Here is a 22,017-nt window from a genome sequence, read left to right on the forward strand (position 1 = left end):
AATGGCCGAATTCTCCATCTCCTCACAGTATTTCAATCTCTGCTTATAAATAGATGTCTACGGGGAGGTCTTTAAGGGTATGCAATCAATTCTCACCCAATACATTGCTCCTTCCTGTCTCTTCTCTAATTTTTTGATTTGAGCATCGGAGCCAACTACAGTACAGCAAAAATAACAAAAATAATGGATAATTTTTTTAAAAAAATAAGCAACCATAAGTTTATTGTCGAAACAGGTTCGAACTTAAAATTATTTATCAGCAATTTTGCCGACTTTATACGAGCTGGTGAACTCCACGATGTGTCATGTCTAGACTCCAATAGAGACGTCCGCGGACCAGAGAGCATGACCAACTGTGGCGGTGATTTGAGGAGAGAGTTAATTTCTTCGTCAAACTACCGTGTCAATTTTAGGTTACTTGAACATAAACAGAAATTATTTTTTTCAGACGTCCCAAAGTAAACATAAACAACTTCTTCTTCAAACCTCACCATCAATTTTAGATTACTTTTTAGAAACAGAAATTATTTTTCCAGATGTCTCAAATTAAAACATAAACTACTGACTAAGAATCCATAATTTACAAAATCCTTATAGCTAGGCACTGCAAAAATTTTGCAGTCTCGACGTATAAAGGAAATACATTGTGGAAAATTAGCCCGAAGTCCCTATTAGTATTATATAGATGCATAAAATAGACACGGCCTATCAGCTTGGCTGTTGATCGAGCCTATAACAGCCAATTAATATTTAAATACAATTAATATTTAAATGAAAATTATTATTTTATTAAAAATCATTAAAATTATCATGTTACATATATTGTATATATTGAAATTTTATATCACTTATGATTTAAGGGTTACCATCTAATGCACTGTCGAATGAGAATTATGTAACGCATGCTAAATAAAGCAATTTAAAAATAAAAATATAAATTATTAAATAATGCTAAATATAAAAATAAAAATACATAGATGTATATTAGAATATCAACTAAAATAATACAGAAAAATAAAAATAAAAAAAGGAAAATAAAGAGTACAATGTTCCTTATTGAAACACATAAAATAAAAGCATAAGAAAATATGCTAATCAAGAATACAAAATAGGAATTAAAAATAGGATCCAGAATAATGAAAATGTAACCAGATAAATTACCAAAATAAAGTCTTTGATACAAATAAAAACAAAACATTAATTAATAAAATAGAAAACTAAAAAAGTGTAAGAAAATTATAAATCATAATAGTAAAAAACACCAAAAATAACATAAATTTTTTTAAAAAATAAAATAAAATAAAAATACAAGTATAAACATAAGTGTAAATAGTAATCAATCGGATATGTTCTCATGAATAACTAATTAAATTAAAATTGAATTGGCATTCCTTTTTCGTTCTTTTTATCCATCACACCCAGACAATGGAATAAGATGGTGATTCCCATTCCCTGCCTTTGATCCCATTTCATATCCAATGACCATTTGGCTTCTGTTCCCTTCATGAAAACCTGAAAACAAAACGTAGCACAGGTGCCACTACAAGTCCGACATTTCTTCTAAATCTAAAATCTTGCATATTGATAGTGACAGAACAACCCAGCAAGTAAAAATACAGCTGAGACGTGAAGAAACCGTGATCCTAGCTCCACTCAGCTTGCATGTCCCCAACCTCGGAATCAGGGCCTCAGGGACCATGAAATCTGCTTGATGGAACATAACAACCAAGCCAAAACCAGCACATAAAAAAAGGGGGTTCTCTCTCCGATTTTAGGCATAAAGTTTCATTTTTTGTTTCCCTTTTCCTCCCTCAAAAGGATTTTATCTTTCTATAATTTTCTGGTTGCTTTCAAACCCGCTGGCCATTGGATTAGGTTCCCGTCAGGCTTTGCGCATGTTACAGAAGTATGACCCGACCCGAACCCTGCCAGGGCAAGAATGGTCGATGCATGTATTGAAAATTTTTCATGCATTGGTGTCATGTCCAAGGGTTTCAGATTTTGCAGATATTCAATTTCATGCTCATGTATCAAACAAAAGAGATCGGTCATAATCTGGGCACAGAATGCAAATGATCCATACTAATTTCCAGAAGTAATTCATAGATAGCACCGGTTATATGTAGATCTCGAAATTCCTCATAGGGCATCTCGAGCTGCAATCCTGCAGGTGATTGCATCAGCCAGAGAAGATATTGCTAATTCCTGTGGAGATATTTTATAATGCTGTAAAAGGTCAAAAGAAAAAAAAAATATTTTATCACCACAGAGGAAAAAAAAAAAGTAGGAAAAATACAGCGCAACCCAAATAAATAAATAAAGTTCAAACCTTTTGGATCTGTGCATGGTTAGCTCTACTTCCCAATGCTTCCAAATCAATCACTTTCCCACATATTAGCTTTTCAATATCCTTCATCTAGCAAAGTTGAAATTCTTTCTTAGTGTGGTACTAGACTATCGAAAATTCAAAAGCAAATAGTGATATGATGGAACATGACATGAAAAGAATATGATGTTTATAAAAATTGATCGTGTATGTACAGAAAAATAAGCCTAAATCCTCTTATTGAACTTCAACAGGTAATGGACATGTAGGCCTATTAAAGAACAGTTCTATATCAATGTTAGATCACGAGGATGTGAGGGGTGCAGGCTGGCCCAGCTTGGATCTTTGGATATCAAGGAAGGAGATGCAACTTGAAACAGTTAAAAGGTCATGTTGCCGTATTGACAAAACATCATCATATTGTGGTTTCAAGAATATGTTGCAACTAACCGAAAAGATTCCAATGCTGTTTAAAATTTAGACAATTTTCCAATCATAGAATTCCAATCAAGTACTTAAAATTTAGACATGTATCACTCACTTTCCATGTTGAAGTATAAGCAATAAGCACATGTGCCAGTTCATTCATATTATTCGTGTATTAAAACAATTTGTCATTCACATGCTGGTTATTTGAGTGATTTCACCCAAAAAAAAAAAAAAGTGACAGAACTATGATTATTAGGTACCTCGTCATGAGAAGCACCAAAACGAGCTGCAAGAATGTAGCTTGTATCATGAGAAATTCCACACCTCTTCAAGGACTCTGTTATCTAGCAAAACATCAAATTTCAGGCTTCACAGTAATTATTCTACAGAATAACTGAGATGAAATGTTCAAGGTGGAATGAACTACAGCAGATCAATACATGCTTAGATCCAGAATAACAATAAACTAGTTCTGAATGAAGAGTATGCGTTGTCAGTGATCCCCTTGATTTGGCAAGAAGTGCCTTATGCGCTGCTGCTAGAACAGGGAAGATATCAGGTATCTGTTCAATGAGATAAGAATATCATCAGGTTAAAATCTGCACATGCTACTTAAATGAAAGGCCTCATTTGGTATCACATCTACTATGGATAAGTTACAGGAAGCTCATAATTATAACAAAAGGAAAGGAGCAGAGTATTCTATAACATAAATAAAGCATTGATAGAACAACCTGAATCTAGTCTTAATAAATATCATGAGGGGGGAAAAGCGTACTAGTGATGCATTGAGAAGTGCTACTTCTGGTTGTAGCTTTCCAGCCTGCATAGACTCAAGAAGCTCCCTGAAATTTAACAAGCCATGTATATTATGATCTGGTCGTAACAGTCATTTAAAAATAACAAATAAATAAACTCATCTCACAGAGCTTATTTAAGGCATTTCATCACATATGACTGATTTTTCATGCCACTGATGTAAGACCTGGGCATACTAATGTTGGTATAGAAACAAAACAGTAACTACTTCCAAGCCAGAGCCTCTTATAACCATTTGTGAGATCAGAAGCCCCCAACTACGACCTCAGACTTCACGCAAGCCCTTGAGCTCTAGTTAGCTATTCCGCAAAAGATGGATCAACTTGCTAACTTTGCAGGTGAGAAATGGAGCATAAAGCTATGCCACTTCTCACAGTTTATCTGCCTTGCATATATTCCCCATTGTAAATCTGTTGCTACAGGAAACAAGAACCATCAATCCATTATTTAAAAAGGAACCCAAGCAGCAAGTTGTGTATTTCATGTTATTGTAAGGGGTAATTCCTTTGATCGACCTTCAGATCGTAGGAAGGAGTATTTTAATTTGCCAGCCCGGGATGGAGTGCTTGCTCTACCACAACATTTCATATTATGCTGGCTCACTGTCCTGCTTGATCCCTATGCTTTCACTATAGCATCTTTTTTCCTCGGTTATCTTGGCTGACTTATAATCTAGTTTCATTGAAGTCCTTGTTGCTTCTTTACATTTCTAAAATGTATGAATAACATTTCCTTCCTTCAGCTTCACCACAATTCGTCCGATGCATGCTCTAATTAAGCCGTGCTTCTCATTTTTTTTTTCCATGAGACACTGATGAAGATGCATAATCGGTTGATGCGGAAATGCCTATGTCATTTTACATGCATTCTCATCCTGTATCGCGACACCACATAAATATAATTGATGGACATGCTTACTGCACGTATCAAAAATTTATGAGGTGAATCGGAATAAGCAAAGTGCTATAATCAGATCACTCCGACTTAGGCTAACTTAATTTTCCAGTGATATTTTATACATATGGGAAGTTGATCATCTTAATTTAAAAGCAGCAACAATGCGCGACAGGCATGAACCAAGACAAGGTATGCGAACACACGAAAGAGGAAATACCATAAGCAGGCAGAACCATCTTATTCGGCAAAATAGTAGGAAAAAATAGAGAAAATGAGGGAAGGAAAGAAAGGGAGGGGAGGCTGACTTGCTGTTTGTGACGTCGGTGAAGAGGGCGAGGGAGAGAGTGCTCCCGTTCACCTGGAATTCCTTCATGGCTCTCCAAGATGTCTCTCTCTCCCTGGCTTCGAGGAAGGTGGAGAGGGGGAAAACCTCGATGACTATACGATGCTGATTAGAGGGTAGGTACGCGATGCGTTGAGCAACGAGAGGGTGTGGAGCAGCCCCGGGGAAGGAGAAATTGGGTTCTAGGGCAGCACGAGGCTGCTCTGGTCATTTTATCTGTTGGTAGACAGCTAGGGATCCGACCCGGACCATCTATCAGCCCGAGCCCGTGCCCGACCGGACCCGACTCATAAAGAAGCGTTGAGAGGGTGGGGGCGCTAGAAATGAAAATCGGCGGCAGTGGAATTATTTGTGCACCACGGGCAGCCGTAGAAAATCTAACGCTAGGTGCATCGTCTGATCTGATTGATTTATATAATAATTATTTTTTAATATATATTTAATATTTATAAATTAATTTTTTATTAAAAAATTTTATATGTTGAAAATATTTTTATCATTTAAAAAAATTATAATATTTTATGTTCATATTACGTCATCTTGCATCAATAATATGCATAGGATGTCATAATTTTTTTCTAAACAACAGAAACATTTTCGTCATTCAAAATTTTCAAACAAAAAAATCGATCTACAAGTATTAAATGCACATTAAAAAGTGATTGGACAAAAATATCCTTTCTATATTATGATATCTTAGATCATATTATGACATACTAGCCTATATTACGTCACAAGATGTTATAATTTTTTTCAAAAAATAAATATTTTTATCATATAAAATTTTTAAATGAAAAAGTCGACCTATAGGCATTAAATGCGCATTGAAAAATGATGACTATGTGGACCAATTGGATGAAGAGATGCATCCTATGTCAAATTTTCTATACTGCCTGCAGTGCACAAAGAATTTCTCTTTGACGGTATCATGTGGCATGGAGCTGCTCAAATCCCATGTGGCCCAGATGGTCCGCTCGTGCCTAGACCATCTCAAATAGATCTACATCTAATATTTAAGATGAGAGGGTTAGTTTGGACCTATATTTTAAGCCCGCTTATTATACAGGCTGAGTTTGAACCTACATCAACCCCACATGAGCTCAACCCATGCCCAATTTTATATAATGTATAATAAATTATAAAATTAAGTATGAAATTATCCTCTCACTCTTATCCTCTTCAATTCTCTTCCTCACCCACAACTCCTCAAGCTCTTGCACTTCTCTGCTCGCATGGCTGTTGATTTCAACTTCAGCATCGACGATAACTCCCACTTCTATCCTACCACGCCCACCCCCTCCCTACCTGCCGGCCCAACCTTGCTATCCTCTTCCTCCCCGTCCCCCGATCCCACCACAGCCCCTTCCCCAATCCCAAATCCTCTCATCCCAATTCCCCGCCAACCCCCTTCCTCCTTCCCCCACCTCCCTCTCCTCTTCTTCCACCTCCTCCTCCCTCAATCCCATCATGACCTCCCCTCCCTCTTTCGACCCCTTCCATCTTGATCACCCGTTGACGCTGTCCACCTCCACCTCCAACCCCATATCTCTATCTCTCTTCAACCGCTTTCCGTATCCCTCCCCTTCCCCATCCAACTCCTCCATCTTTCTATATCGACATCCTTCTCTTTCACAATTATTCTGGTCAGCTGAGATCACGATCCAAAAAGTAAAAAAGCAAACAGTCTAAGAGCCTGCTCCAAAAAATTCAAACCCTAATAAGTAGCGGACTCGAATCTAGAAAGCAATCAATCTTGAATCTAAATAACAACCTCGTATCTTGAGCAGAGCTTGGCTCGAGCCTAATCTACTAAGCCCATCTAGTAGTAACAATTAGGCTATTAACTAATTACTATGTTATTTTAATTTTAGGATGTTCGGGTTACACCTATCTATTTTATGGCTAGCCCAAGCCATCGTGAATTCAGTCATACCTATAATTTCAGCCCTAGCTCAATCATCCTTATGATTGGATAAAATTTACCCAACTAAACTGTGTGCCCAGCCAACTTATATAGTATTTGGGCCAGATCCTACGATTGCTCAATTTGTGACAAAATGAGCCAAACCATCTTATGGAAGATTTTGGGTCAAGTCATTTTTTTTTTTTTTTGTTATTCACGTTATTTTTTTTGAGAGCGGCTTTGTTCTCCCGCATATGCTTGGAGAAAGAGGGATTGCATAAGAGTTTTACCAACTATCCGTCAAAATTCTATGCACTACTTTAATCAAAGGGCTGTTCTACTTCAAATTACACGTGTGTCAAGGAAAGCCAATCAAGCGGCATGCTGAGGTGTGAGATAGGCTTAGAAGATTTTCAGCTAGGCTCTCAAGCTTGTATTCCATCTGAACTTGAAATGCAGATGCTTTTGGTGTGGAACCTAGCTTTTGTACTAAAACATATATTTTACTTTTCATGCTTTGCCCCCTATACATGTATAGGAAAGAATAAAAAGGAAGTCAAAACCCTCAATTATAACCTTTTAAACATAATATATCAATATAAGCTACCATCCTCGTCCATAAAATTTGATGAACTAAACTCATGATATAAAGTTTCTTGTTTTTTTGAAAAGAAAAAATCTCATCCAACTAGGAGTTGTTTGTTTACTTACAATTAAGTAGATTGTATTTGCAAATACTATAATTGAATTAGAAGCATCCAACATAATTATAACTACAAGCTGCATTGAAACCATGAAAAATTGAAATCTTGCAATTAGAATCATAAATCATATTGGCCATAATTTAATTACCACATTTATTCCAATAGCAAGCAAAACTCAAAAAAAAGTCCTGTTGGTGCACTAAACCAACCTCATACCACGTAGCATCATCACATAAGATCACCAAATTACTGATCTCAAAGTACAGAGTTGCCATGAATAAACTGGCTGATGTTATAGTAATAAGATCGAGAGTTTACCGACCTGAAGGAAAGTACATTGGTAATACTTATATCTGTAATATCAACTTCAGTGAGCCAATGATTGATCTCATCTGGTGCACATCGGTCTGTAGCTGATGTCAACTTCTATATTATCTACAGCAGTCATCTCGTGGAGTTTATTTATGATCTCTATAGCTAAACCACAGCTGACCATGATCTCATACACAGCTGGCCACGATCTCATATACAGCTGGCAGATACAGCTAAGTATGACCTCACTTCTGGCTAATACATATAGCTATACTCGAGCAAACTTACAGCTGGCTATAACCACCTAACAAACTCCTCTAACGGCCTAACAAACTCTGTAACAGCCTCATCAGCTCCTTTATAAATAGAGGGCCAGAGATCCTTCAATGGTAAATTCAAAATCCTAATTCCAAAACTAGAGTGAGACTATGTCGGTGGAAACTTTGTTAGTTCTTGAACAAGGATTCTAGTTCCTACTCGATACAATTTTTCTAGTTCTATATAAATTATCTTTTTGTGCTCTACTACTCTTTTTCACTTACTGTTCTCAGGCTTTAGACTAACTTAAACATCAGAGGATCGAGAATCAGAGGATCTTCATCCAATTTTTGACTTGTTTTACAAATTTTTTTGAAGATATTTCAGATTGGACTATTATTGACCTTCAACTCGGCTTCATCCGATCTGCCTGAGTCTCAAATTTTGAGTCTCACAGCAATAGATTGGCGTTAGAAGGAGGACCTGACTGATTTTTTATGGAAAAGATGGTCAGAGTGTGAGCACCAAATAATTCTTTGGCATCTCCAACTTCTCTAGACATCTTGTCAGAAGCTTTCCAACAACAACCAGTTGCTGTTGATCCTCAACAGTTTCTCCTACTCATTCAGCAAGTTCAAGCTTTGACAACAGTTATTCAACAGCTTTAAAAGATTGAGGAGCGACATCAAAAAGAAGCTCCTCCTTTGAAAGTTATCTCAATACAACCATCAACCAGTCCATCAAGATAAACACCATATTGATGATGAGGCTGATGATGAATCTACTCCTAATAATACAAAATCTCATAGAGGAGATGATATGGAGCATAAGATTCAAGATCTTGAGAAGCACTTTATGGAGATTCAGATAGGAGGTCGATTTCAAAATAAAGATAGCTTTGACATTCGATCTCCTTTCTTTCAAAAAATCCTGAATGAATCGATTTTGAATTGGTTCAAGATAACCACTATTGAGTCTTTTGATGGCTCCGCCAATCCAATGGATCATATTGAGGACTACAGAGCTCTCATGACCTTACAAGAGGCTTCTGATGCCCTATTGTGCATTGCCTTCCCTGCTACCCTCAAGAAAGCAGCGAGGGTATGATTTTCTGAACTCCCATAGGGGTTCATCTCTTCTTTTGAGCAGCTTGGGAGACTGTTCGTTACATACTTCGGTACTAACTGACCTCACTTGAGACATACGGATAGTCTATTCTCTATCAAGCAGTAGGAGAGAGAAGATCTTCGAAAATATATGGCTCGCTTCAATACAGTCACTCTGGAAGTAAAAAACTTCAATGAGGCAGTCGTCATGTCTGCCTTAAAGAGGAGACTTTAGAGCAATCACTTGATCTTTTCTTTGAATAAAAATTTTTCAAACACCTATAATGAGATGCTCAATCGAATATGAAAGTATACTCAAACCGAAGAAGAAAAAGCCATCACCAGGCAAGCTAATAAAAAATAAAAATAAGAAGAAGTGATCGAGAGAGGATAATGGAGCTTAGCAGAATAAAGGCTCTGACCGACCTCAGAAAAATCTGAGGACAAAAAGTCCATCTCGACGTTTTGATTCTTACACTTCTCTATCCACCCCCCGAGCACAGATCCTTATGAAAATTGAAGGAGAGGGATATCTTTCAAAGTTAGAACCAATAAAGGCTCCACCAGCAAAAAGAGATAAAAGAAAGTACTATCACTTTCACCAACATCATGATCATGATATCGAGGAATACAGACAGCTTCAGGATGAGATAGAGGCCTTGGTGCATCGAGGCTACCTCGGCAAATTTGTGAGGCCAACCAAAGCCATTGAATATCGACCTCAAACAGAAGAGAATTTTGATAATCATAATCGATCAACTGCTGGGGTCATCAACATGATATCTGGTCTACTATAGAAGACTGCTGATCCATCCCCTAAAAGGTAGAAGATTGAAGATGTTATCTCCCTTTCTCAGAATAATGTAAAAGAGATTCAAATTCCTCATAATGATGCTATTGTCGTTTCTATGATAATAGCAAAATATGATATAAAAAATTTTTTGATTGATAATGGAAGCTCTGTTGATGTATTATTCTACGATGCATTCTCATAAATAAATTTAGTAGGTCAACTGAAGCAAGTCGGCACTCCGCTCATTGGATTCTCAAAAAATTTAATAGCTATTAAAGGAGAAATTACTCTACCAATTACAGCGGGATAGGAACCAAAATAGTCAACAGTGCAGCTTACCTTTTTGGTGGTTAAAGTCTCATCTACTTACAATGCTACTCTTGACCGACCTGATCTTAATGCTCTCAAAGCTATGTCTCCATATATCATCTATTGGTGTGCTTCCTAATAAAGGAACTGGAGAAATACATGAAGATCAGACAGTAGCTTGATAATATTTTATGATTACCTTCAAAATGAAGCAACCCTCGAAAAGTACACTAGTTGAAGTACAAGATCCAATAGATGAGGTCAAAAAAAATCAAGGTGAGTCTGTTGAAAAATTGAAAATTATTCCATTGAGAGATGATCCGAAAAAAATAGTTCAAATCAGGTCAAATCTCAAATCTGATCTGAGGGACAAAATAATCAAGTTTCTTCGGACAAATACCGATATCTTCGTCTGGTCAGCTTTTGATATGTTTGGTATTCCTGCTGATGTAATTATTCATAAACTGAATATTGATCTAAAGTTTAAGCAAGTTCAGTAGAAAAAGAAGAGTTTTGCTCCAAAAAGACAAAAGACAATTGATGAGGAAGTTGATAAGCTTCCAAGGCAGGATTTGTCAGAGAAACTCATTATTTGAAGTGGATAGCCAATGTTATTATGGTTAAAAAGGCCAATGGCAAGTGAAGAATATGTATTAACTACACCGATCTCAATAAAGTTTGTCCAAAAGACAGCTTTCTTCTATCAAGAATTGATCAGCTAATGGATGCCACTTTAGACCACAAACTTTTCAGCTTTATGAATACTTTTTCAGAATACAACTAGATCAGAATGGCTCGGTCACAGCTAGAGGAACCACTAAGATGGGCTCTACGATAGTGACCTCGGTAACATCCTGATCTGCCTTCTTAACTAGTTCTTCAGATACTTCAGCAGACAGTTTTGGCTCCCCTTGAATACCTATTTCAATGGTGATCTGTGGAGTCACCTTGAAAATGTCAACTTCGAGAAAACAACTTCTTGATCAAATTCCGACACTGATAGAATCTAAAGTCGTATATCCCTACAGAGCACTTAGTCACTCATCCTAAAACTCTTCAGAGGCTTTGTATTGCTCCATTGCCTTGGCCGCTTTATCTTGCTCTTGTCTAATTTGCTTTTTAAAAGCCTCAATGGCTTTCTCATGGATTTCACTGGCCTTCATCACCTCCTAAAGTCTCGACTCCAACTTCTCTTTCTTTTTGGCCCGTTCATGTAGCTCAAAAATATACATCTCCTATTCATTTACTTTATGTTGAAGATCCAGGAGATTCTGATTTTTTTCTTTCAGCATAGTCATTTTCTCATTGAGTTGAGTTTTGAGTCCTTCAACAAGTTGAGACTACTCCTTAGCTTTCTTTTCGACCGTCTTTTTCTATTCCTCGATGACCAGCATATTATCATCCATGGCCCTTTTATTCTCTACAAGCCAAGCCATGTTCTCATACATGACCTGAAAGTCAACAGCGACCTACACAAAAGACTAATAGATTGGTTAAATATTGATGGAAAAAAGAAAAAAAGATGAGGGAGAGAGGCTTACATGCATGAGATGCTCAAAGCCATGATTCATAATCTCCTCTAATTTATTCTTTCGGCATGCCTCCATATCAACCTTCGGCAACACTAAGGTAAAAAGATCTTGACCAAGTCGAGGTGCTCCAGTAGAGACATTTGCCCGACGCTGTCTCCTTCAATTGAAGTTGACGGCACCATGATGGAGGTAGGTTTCTGATTTGATTTTTGAGGTGTGGGATGAGCACTATCCATTTCCTTTGATTTCCTCACGTCAGTTGGTGGGCAAGGTGAAGGTTCAGACGATAGTGCTCGAAGTGGATTGTTTTGTGCGACTCTTGGAAGGTCACTTTTTCCTAATGTGGCTAGGGATGGAGTGGTTGAGGAAGATCAGGAAGGCAACCGAGCTATAGGAAGATCCGCACCTTTAATTCTATTCGATGCTAGGGCAGGAGAAGCTTGCTCTGGATCCTTCTTCCTCTTCTTTGCATCTGTTAGCTTTTTCGGGTCGAACTTTATCTCTGCAAAAAAAAAGCAGTATATTTAGAAAAGCAAGGAGATGCAAAAGAAAGAAAGTCAAAAGAGAAATACATCGGTCTTACTTTGAGGAGAGTACAGATTGATACCAGTATTATACAATGCCTGATCATCAACAAGCCTTGATAGCTTGGGCACTGCCATGGTAATCAGAGATGTGTGAGCCTCCTCATCTCTAGAGAGAATTTCATAATGAAAGTTTTACTTGGTATCTGGACGCCACCTGGAAGGTCTAAAAACCTATAGAATAGGAGCTCAGACAAAAAAGAAATGACGTTTCCAACCGTAAATGAAGGAAGGCCAGGTCCGAATTTACAGTTTTTTTGAGAAAAAAAGTACCACCAACCTTTCTCGTATAGATGTTTCTTTAGAACTACTAATGACCTAAAGAAGGAGATTCTAAGCTCTATGTGTCGGAAGTTACACATTATTATGAACACTATAATCATCCTAATAGCATTAGAGATCACTTGAGTAGGATGGATCCTATAAAAGTCAAAAATATTACAGAAAAAAAGATGCAGTGAAAATCAAAGTTTAGATTGGAGAGCTTCATCGTAGAAAGCTATGCAACCTTCTAGGGGTTTAGAAATCCAACCTTTCGGATTAGGCATCAATATCTCATACTTATCAAGAATGTCATACTTTTTCTAAAGAGTCATCAGGTTCTCCTCGATCAGAATGGATTTCTCTATTTTCGGACCGAAGTAGTCTAGAAGACTGCATACAGGAGATTCCACATGCTGTTCTGGACTCTCCTCATCTATAGGATCAACATTGGGGTTTTTTCGAGGAGGATTTTCTATCTCAAAATCTAGTAAAGTCTGGGTCGACTGAATCTTTGGGTCACCTACAACCTCTTTTTTTTTATCACCCCGAGTGGACATATTTTTCTAGAAATTTTTTCTAAAGAAAAATGAAAGGAAAAAACTCAAAGAATAGAAAAAGAAAGGAGAACTGAAGCAGAAAGGCTCGAAATAGAAAAAAAAAGTTTTCTACCTAAGAAAATCCTGATGAGATTCTTCTAAAGATGAAAAGAAACTCTTCTTCTCGGCCTCCGGTGAACTCCTCGTTATCTCCGACGGTTGTTGAACATAGGAGGATCTCTGAAGAAAAACTGGCAGCACCTCCACAGAAAAGTGGCGAAGATGAACAGTTGTTCTGAAATAAAAGTCTTTTATAAACAAATCAACGATTCAGATGAACTGATCCTATCACCGATTTGTGACATTTGGTGCTAATCTAACGGCTTTGTCAAATGATAGTTTGGCACATCTTCATCAGATTTTACCACGACAAATCGATCCATAGTCGGATTGATTAATTAATCATGAGCTAACAAGCGGCAGATATCTACTTGATGTTTTCAAGATCGCCTTCTCAGATAATAATGACAGGAAGATCTACCGTATTATTTTCAGAAAGGAGCACACATCTCTCCATTTTCAGTCAAGTAATAAATTTGGCTTTATCGAGATACGGCACATTTATTTCTGATAGTGGAAGTTGACAGACATTTCTACTTCCTATGTCCGATCTGACAACTGTCGCTCTGGACATAGAAAGTAGAGGGCAAAGTGTTGGTGCACTAAACTGACCTCATGCCACATAGCATCATCACATAAGATCATCAAATTACTGATCTCAAAGTACAGAGTTACCATGAATAAACTAACTGATGTTAAAGTAATAAGATCGAAAGTTTATCGATCTGAAGGAAGGTACATCGATAATATCTATATCTGTAATATCAATTTCAGATAAGCCAATGATCGATCTCATCGGATGCACATCGGTCTGTAGCCGATGTCAACTTCTATATTATATATAACAGTCATCTTATGGAGTTTATATATGATCTCTTTAGCTAAGCCACAGTTGGCCACAATCTCATACACAACTGATCACGATTTCGTACACAGCCAGCAGATATAGCAAGTATGACCTTACTTCTTGCTAATATATACAACTATAATCTAGCTCACTTACAGCGGACTATAACCGTCTAACAAACTCCTCTAACGATCTAACAAACTCTGTAACGGCCTCATCAGTCCCTCTATAAATAGAAGGCCCGAGATTCTCCAATGGTAAGATCAAAAATCTTAATTTCAAAACTAGAGTGAGACTATGCCGGTGGAAACTTTGCCAATTCTTCAACAAGGACTCTAGTTCCTGCTCAGTCCAATTTCTCTAATTCCATACAAACCCTCTTCTTATGCTCTACTATTCTTTTCTACCTACTGTTCTCGGGCTCAAGACTGACTTAAATATCGAAGGATCAAGAATCAGTGGATCTCCATTCAGTTTTTGATTTATTTTGTAGGTTTTCTCGAAGGTGTTTCAAATCAAACTACTATCGACCTCCAGCTCGGCTTCATCCGATCTACCCCAGTCTCAGATTTTGAGTCTCACAGCAATCCATCACCACTCTCTAATCAATAAAACTTAATATTATATAATTTTAATATATTAAATATATATTAATTATTTATATAAATATATAAATAAGTTATAATAACAATATATACTTATTCTTATATCAAATAAATTATAATATTATATTATCATGATATTTATTCTTATAATCCATAATAATCATTGAACAATAGCCATTATTTTTAATTATATTATACTTTTAGTTATTATTATATCCTAAGTAGCACTCAATCCTCGCATTGCAGGGGTTTAATTGATAATAATAATAATCTTTTATGCTATTAATATTAGTAAGTCCAAAAATCAAGGATGATATAAGATAAATTTGTAGAACACATTCTATAAGCATCAAAATGATATAAAGAGGAAAGCTTTGTTTTTCTAAATTTTATCTCAATAATGAATTCGCAGCATAAAACTTAAAAGTAATAGGAGAGAAAAATTTAGACTCTTAAAAAAAAATTGAAAAATAGAAAGTTAATAAGTCTATTAAAAAAAAAAGAGATTACGAAAAGAATGAAACATATCATTTTGATCTATGATAACTTTTGAAGTAGTAAACTTTACATGCTTCAAATACCTAGAACAATCTTTGATATGAAATTTATAATAGGCTGGAAAGAAATTTTGTCAAAGAAAAATGAATTACAGAGCTGATACATCAACATTGTTTCAATTCTTTAGTATCATATATTGTTAATACATTATTAACAAAAACATATCTAACTACCTGCGCTTTTGTAGAACATGATATTTCTCTCTTCGCAATAGGCCACTACATTATGCAAAAGATATTGTCTTTTCAAGAGTAGCCAAAAAAAATATAATAACCAAGTTAAAGTCCCAATCATTATCATGAGAACAGCATCCCAAAAATTGAAAATTTTATAGCTATAGAAAAATTCTTTAGACCAAAACTTCTTAAACCCGACAACATGTCATGCTTCTACTAAGATTAAGCTCTCAAAACCTCCTTAGACCAACTCACACCCCCATAACTCCCACAAAAAATCCCATATGCTTGAGACTTGAGGAAAAAACCCAATCAGAACCTAAGAAACCCCTCTAACCTCTCTCAAGTGCTCTTGTTTCCCACATATCTCTAAAAAAGTTAATGAAATGAAAAGAAAAAGAAGCGAAAAGGAAAAAAAATAATCATCTATGTGGGACAAAGGTCTTACTCTTAAGTTTTTTCCATCTTTCCTTCATTATATCATGTTTTTACCAACATTAAGCTCTCAAAACCTCCTGAGACCAACTCACGCCGCCACAACTCACACAAAACTCCATATGCTTGAGGAAAAAACCCAATCGGAACCTAAGAAACCTCTATAATCTCTCTCAAGCGCTCTCCTCTCCCACAAATCTTGGAAAAAGATAATGAAAAGGAAAAAAAATTATGATCTCATTTTGCTCTTCTGACAACCACAACATTCTTCAGTTCTCTATATTCGACCTCTTCGTCAATGACCTTCTATCTTCCGAAGGTAAAAGATCGTTTCTTCTATCTCACCGGCTTGACATTTGGATTAATGTTGAGTCGGTGAGTTATTACTCTTGGAGGGATGCCTGGCATGTCAGTGGTCGATCAAGCAAAAATATCGATATTTGCTCTCAATAGATTTATTAATTGCTGTCGCTTCGGATCAGACAGCTACGATCCAATTTGGGCCGTCTTCTTAGTATCTTCTTCTTTTAATGAGATAAAAATCAATTGTTCAGCTGGTTCACCCCTCTCCTGATTCTCTCTTTGATCCAATTTATCGACAGACAGAGAGTCTTCAAGTTTATTATTTTATGTGGAGACTAAGAAGCAGCGTCGGGCGAGCTGTTGATCTCCACGCATCTCTCCGACTCTATTTTTTGTTGGGAATTGAACTAGTAGATAGTATGTCGAGACCACTGCTCTCAATGCAGTAAGACTAGATCATTCGAGTATGACATTATAAGCTGAAGGAACTCAAACAATCGTGAATGTCACAAGAACAGTGCTCTGTTGTAGTTCAGTTTCCACGGTTAAGAGGAGAGAGATTTTTTCTTCTACGGTAATAGCATCCTCAGTGAAACCGACTGATGGCGTTGAGACTCTTCTAAGTCGATCAGTTGGTAGTCACATTCGAAAGAAAGTCGAGTAAAATAAAACATCGATTGAATTTTTATTATCTACAAAAAAAAATTTACATCATAATTAGCTATTATTGTCCAAACAACAACAGCATCATCATGAAAAGTTTGAATTCTCCGAACATCTTCTTTCGAAAAAATTATTACATTATTGAGTCATCGTCTCTTCACCGACTCTCCTTCAGAAGTTGCCCCCCAGTTTGGTTGCCCGAAGATCATATTGATCACCCCCGCAGTTGGTTGATTATTGATAGTCTCCTCAGCTTGTGGCTGAGGTCGTCGGTCGGTAGGAGGTTGAGTTGGTTGATCCCTTCGATATTTTTCGAGGTAGCCTTATCGGATCAAGACTTCTATTTCATCTCTGAGCTGGATGCACTATTCGATATCATGACCATGATCACGATGGAACCGACAGTACTTCTTCCTATTTCGACTCCTCGATAATGCTTTCATCGATGGGGGGTATCATAAATATTCTGCTCCTTCTATCTCCATCAGGATTTGCGCACGAGGAGTAAAAAGAGGAGTGTAGGAGTCATACCTGCTATAACTCAGCTTCGGACTCCGTCGTCAGGGTGAAGCTCGCTTATTGAGAGGTGGCCGACTTGATTCGACTAGAGTTTCACTTTTTTTTTATTTTTTCTTCTGACCCTTACTTTCTGTCTGACGTCGGTCAGAAGCAGCTTCGTCCAAACGAATATATTTATACGCGCGCTCAAAAAGTTTAGCATAGATCCAGGAGAGAGTTTTGTCCAAAGAGTAAACGAATCTGGATCCCCTCAGACCCCTCTTCATGGCTGATATAGCCATATCCTCATTGAGGTCCCTGACCTCAAGTGTGGCTGTATTGAAACGAGCCACAGTCTCTCAATATCTCTGTTTCACCTTATTTGACTGAGAAAAGACTGTTGGATGTTCGTGACGGCCTTCGACTAGTGCTGAAGTGGGCCACGAAAAAATGCTCGAGCTGCTCGAAGGAGTCAATGCTTCCCAACTGAAGCTCGAAATACCAGGCCCGAGTAGCTTTCTGAAGAGTTGTCAGGAAGCCAATGCATAAGAGGGCGTCGGTCGTCCCCTGGATCATCATGAGAGCTTTATAGCTCTCCAGATGGTCGATTGGATTGGTGGAGCCATCGTATGGTTCCACCTGTAGCATCTTGAATCGAGACGGAATCGGCTCGTCCAAAATATGCGGAGAGAGGTTAGGCAGTGTGAAAGTCGTAGTCATTAGAAGACTTCCGACCTTCCACTTAAAGTCAGACAAGTCGTCGGTCAATCTTTCGAAACTTGCGTTCATAGTCGTCTAACCGTCGTTGCTGGAAAACTCCGAAAGTGGAACCCCCTGACGAACGTGAAGGAGAGACAAAAGATGTCTGCTGCCATTTTCTCTTTCTAACACTGTGTAAATGGGAAGGAGAGGGGGAACGTCGTGAATGATGGGTGGCACGATGAGAGTGCCGAGAATGCAGTTGTCTATCTTGATGGGAGCATTGAGTATATTGCTTCAGAGAAGAAGAAGGTGATCACCGTGGAGGACAGCGGCTGTGCCTGGATGGCACCAACCTTGCCACCGGTTGCTCCACTGGCAGCTTCTGCTGTTGCTGAGTTTGTTGCTGTTGAAGGCTTTTGACTGCCTCCACCAAAACGTTCATCTGCTGCACGAATGCAGCGATCTGAGCATCTGTGGTGACCACAGAATGCGAGGAACTGGGCTCTGCTACCGGAGGTGGGGGAAGAGCATCTTCTTGACGGGAAGAATGTCTCGCCGATTTGGTTGAATGTTGGGCTTTGATTTTCGATATGATTGATTGTAGTATTCTCCTACCTCACACGTCAATCTGTTGCAGCTAACTCCCTGCGTCAGTGAAGAGCACCTGCAAAATAACGTCCTCACAGATCGGAGTTGTGTCCGGTGGGGACCCTCCGATGCTTAAGTCAGAGAGAGAATTGGTGAACAGTAGATTTGAATGTTCAGAGTAGCAGAGCTCTGGCTCAGAAGTGTCTTACCGATGTTATTTCTTTATCTTTCTTTTATAGATAATTCTGATATAACTGTCGAGCACGTGGTCTCATTTTTTATGGCACTGAATTATCAGACCATTATTGTGGAGTTAGTGGGTTGTTAATTTTCACTAATTATCGTAACACGTAGTTGATAACCATTTACAACGGTTAAGATGTGTTGGACAGATAAGCCGACTGTATGTCGGTCGGTAACAGTAAGTCGGTAGAAGATCCGAATGACCATCGGCTAGTAACTCTGATATGCCGATGGTCTTCGATCGAAGGTTGATCAAGTTAGTTATTGTTGATCGATAATAGTCGATTGTCGGTCGGTTGATCGACTATGAGTCGGCGTAGCGTGCTTGTGCGGCCGATGTAGAGTCGGAGTCAAGGGTCGGCTGACTTACCCCAACAGAACCATAACCTTTGTAGGTTGGTTTTTGATCTTGACCATCTGACCGTGCTCAACACAAGCTGATGAATCCTCCCTAAAAGTGCTGTCAATTAGTATAGTCATGTCTCCATACCAGGGTTTATCGAACCTCTCTTTATCACAGTATTTTTCAAGTCTACAGGTCCTTTTGGGATGTTATCAGGTTTGCAGGTTTTCAGACTCTCAAGTCTACAGGTTCCTTTTTCTTTCAGTCTTATCAGGTTTACAGGTATTCAGGTGTATGGATTTTCATGTTTACAGGTTTGTTTTCTCTCAACCTCTTCAGCTTTCTATCAAATCCCGTTAAAGTCGCCCCAAACCAAGGTTTCTGTATTGTCAACACCCAAGGCGTCCTTTCCCTAAGCTTAGTTGGAACTGCCTCATGCAATGTAATTCTCCATGGCGATACTCACGTGGGTTGAGACGCCAACAGACCTGTTTGTAAATATCCACTAACATCTCAATAAATTTACTGAGAAGAAAAGCCTTACTTCCACCTAGTTTTTCAAAAAAAAAAAAAAAAAAAAAAAAAAAAGAGAGAGACACCAATTTTTTGTTGTCTTTCCTTCGTTATATTATGCTTCTACCAAGATTAAGCTCTCAAAACCTCCTGGGACGGACTCACACCACCACAACCAAGGTTAAGCTTTCAAAACCTCCTAAGACCAACTCACACCACCCAACCTCATATGCTTAAGAAAAAAATCCAATCGGAACCTAAGGAACCCTTCTAATCTCTCTCAAGTGCTCTCCTTTCCCACGGATCTCTGAAAAAGATAATGAAAAAAAAAAAAATGATCATCTATGGGGGGAAAGGTCTTACCCTTAATTGATTTTCCATCTTTCCTTCGTTTTCCTTGATTTTTCTTAGTTTTTTCCATTTTTCCTCTATTTTTCCATCCTTATGAGTCCCAATCGGGTGGGAAGCTTGGAGCCGCTGAATAGAAAAGCTTATATGATGAAAAGGAAACAAATTAAAACCTACAAAATATCATGCTTCTACCAACATTAAGCTCTCAAAAACTCCTGGGACCAACTCACACTGCCACAACTCCCACAAAATCCCATATGCTTGAGAAAAAAAGCCCCAATCAAAACCTAAGAAACCCCTCTAATCTCTCTTAAGTGCTCTCATTTCCTACAAATCTCTGAAAAAGATTGTGAAATGAAAAGAAGAGGAGGCGAAAAAGAAAAAAAAAATGATCATCTATATGGGGAACGGTCTCACCCTTAATTTTTTTTCATCTTGCCTTCGCTTTTGTTGATTTTTCCTATGTTTTTTCTGATTTTCCTCTATTTTCTGGTCCTCAAGAATCCCAATCAAGTGGGAAGCTTGGAGCAGTCGAATAGGGAAGCTTAGACGATGGAAATAATCCATCCCTAATAAACAAACTTAATCCTATGTGGCATATTTGGTAGGTGGCATTATTTCATAAACTGACATGTCAACACAGAATTTCATCCCTGATCCATGTTGGTTGTTTTACTTATATTATACAAATAGTTTCTATTATAATATGAATATTACAAAATTAACCATTATTGAATTACTGTAACTATTTTATGATACTTTTTAGTTATTATAAAACCGCAACATATGAATATATATATTTATCATTATGATAATATATCTGATTTGTATTATCAAATTATTTTAAAGTGATGTAATTGTCATACTAATATTGTTATAAATTATAATCTAGTAATAATTTGATATTCTTTTTACTAAAATTATAAAATAATGTGATAGTTGTCGTACTGTAAAAAAAAAAAAAAGTTTATTACTATAAAAGTTACTGGTATATTTATTATTATTATTGTTGTTGTTGTTATTGTTGTTATTGATGGTGCTGCTGCTGGTAATGCATCACAATAATATTATTATATATAATAGTATAGCCAAAGTCATCATCGAAATTAGGATTATTACTTTCTTTTTATTACAAAAATAATACAGAAGCACGGTAGCGGAATCTAAAGGATGTATCCATCAACAGCTTTATGCGATTTTCATAAGTCAGCAACAGATGTTTCCTGATTGACATTTGAACCAATCGGCAGATTTTTCAGCGGTTTACGCAGGGTCCCGTCATGCTTGTGGACAGAATAATGTTCAAATCCTCAACACCCAGTCGTCAGGTTGAGATGTCATTGATGGAGGAGAGGGAAATGTATTAGCTTTCAGTATGGCCATTGAATAATAGCAATCTGAGCCGTGTTACCCAAGGAGCTGTCTTTACCAAATCACGTAATAATCTAATTTGTAGCTTCAACCATCCTTTTCACAGCAAGAAAAAGAATGCGGGACAGGGGGAATCTCAACTTTTCGAAACGATGAGAAAAAGTTGCACACGTAAGTGGTTGCTTTCATTTCATAGGGAATCCATCATGTGGGAAAGTCCGAGTTTCAGATTCTTCTCTTCCATTTGCACGAAGCATCCCGGAATCATCATGCGAGAACGGGACAATGATCATCCCTATCTAACGAACCGGTACTTAAGCCGGATTAATTCAGCCCAACCCATTTTCGGATCTTGGTTGGCCCACGCAATCCAAACTCAATAAAATCGATAAAAATCAAAGCGGGTCGATCGGGTTTAGGTGGTGTTTCTTTCTTTCTTTTTTTTGTTTTTCGTTCCATTGATAGAAGGAATCGGGCGGATGAAGCTGGATTTGGTTGGTTCCCACGTTGATGAATAATAAATAATGGATGACGCTTTTTTTGGTGGGTAGAAAGGAAGAGCTGATAGCTATATTAGGAAAGAAAG

The 22,017-nt window shown here is 37.6% G+C and overlaps 1 protein-coding gene across 1 annotated transcript; it reads right to left on the reverse strand.

Moving 5' to 3' along the window:
• Positions 1-1,979: 1,979 nt before the first annotated feature.
• On the reverse strand, positions 1,980-4,992 carry LOC105046256 (uncharacterized). The gene is made up of 6 exons (XM_010924792.4): positions 4,777-4,992; positions 3,534-3,600; positions 3,196-3,318; positions 3,016-3,099; positions 2,330-2,416; positions 1,980-2,226 (listed from the first exon to the last, which is right to left on the reverse strand). The coding sequence occupies exons 1-6, from the start codon at positions 4,842-4,844 to the stop codon at positions 2,140-2,142; spliced, it is 516 nt and encodes a 171-aa protein (XP_010923094.1). The 5' UTR covers positions 4,845-4,992; the 3' UTR covers positions 1,980-2,139.
• Positions 4,993-22,017: the final 17,025 nt, after the last annotated feature.

The sequence above is a fragment of the Elaeis guineensis genome, chromosome 5 (genome assembly GCF_000442705.2).
Source record: "Elaeis guineensis isolate ETL-2024a chromosome 5, EG11, whole genome shotgun sequence".
NCBI classification, from domain to species: domain Eukaryota; kingdom Viridiplantae; phylum Streptophyta; class Magnoliopsida; order Arecales; family Arecaceae; genus Elaeis; species Elaeis guineensis.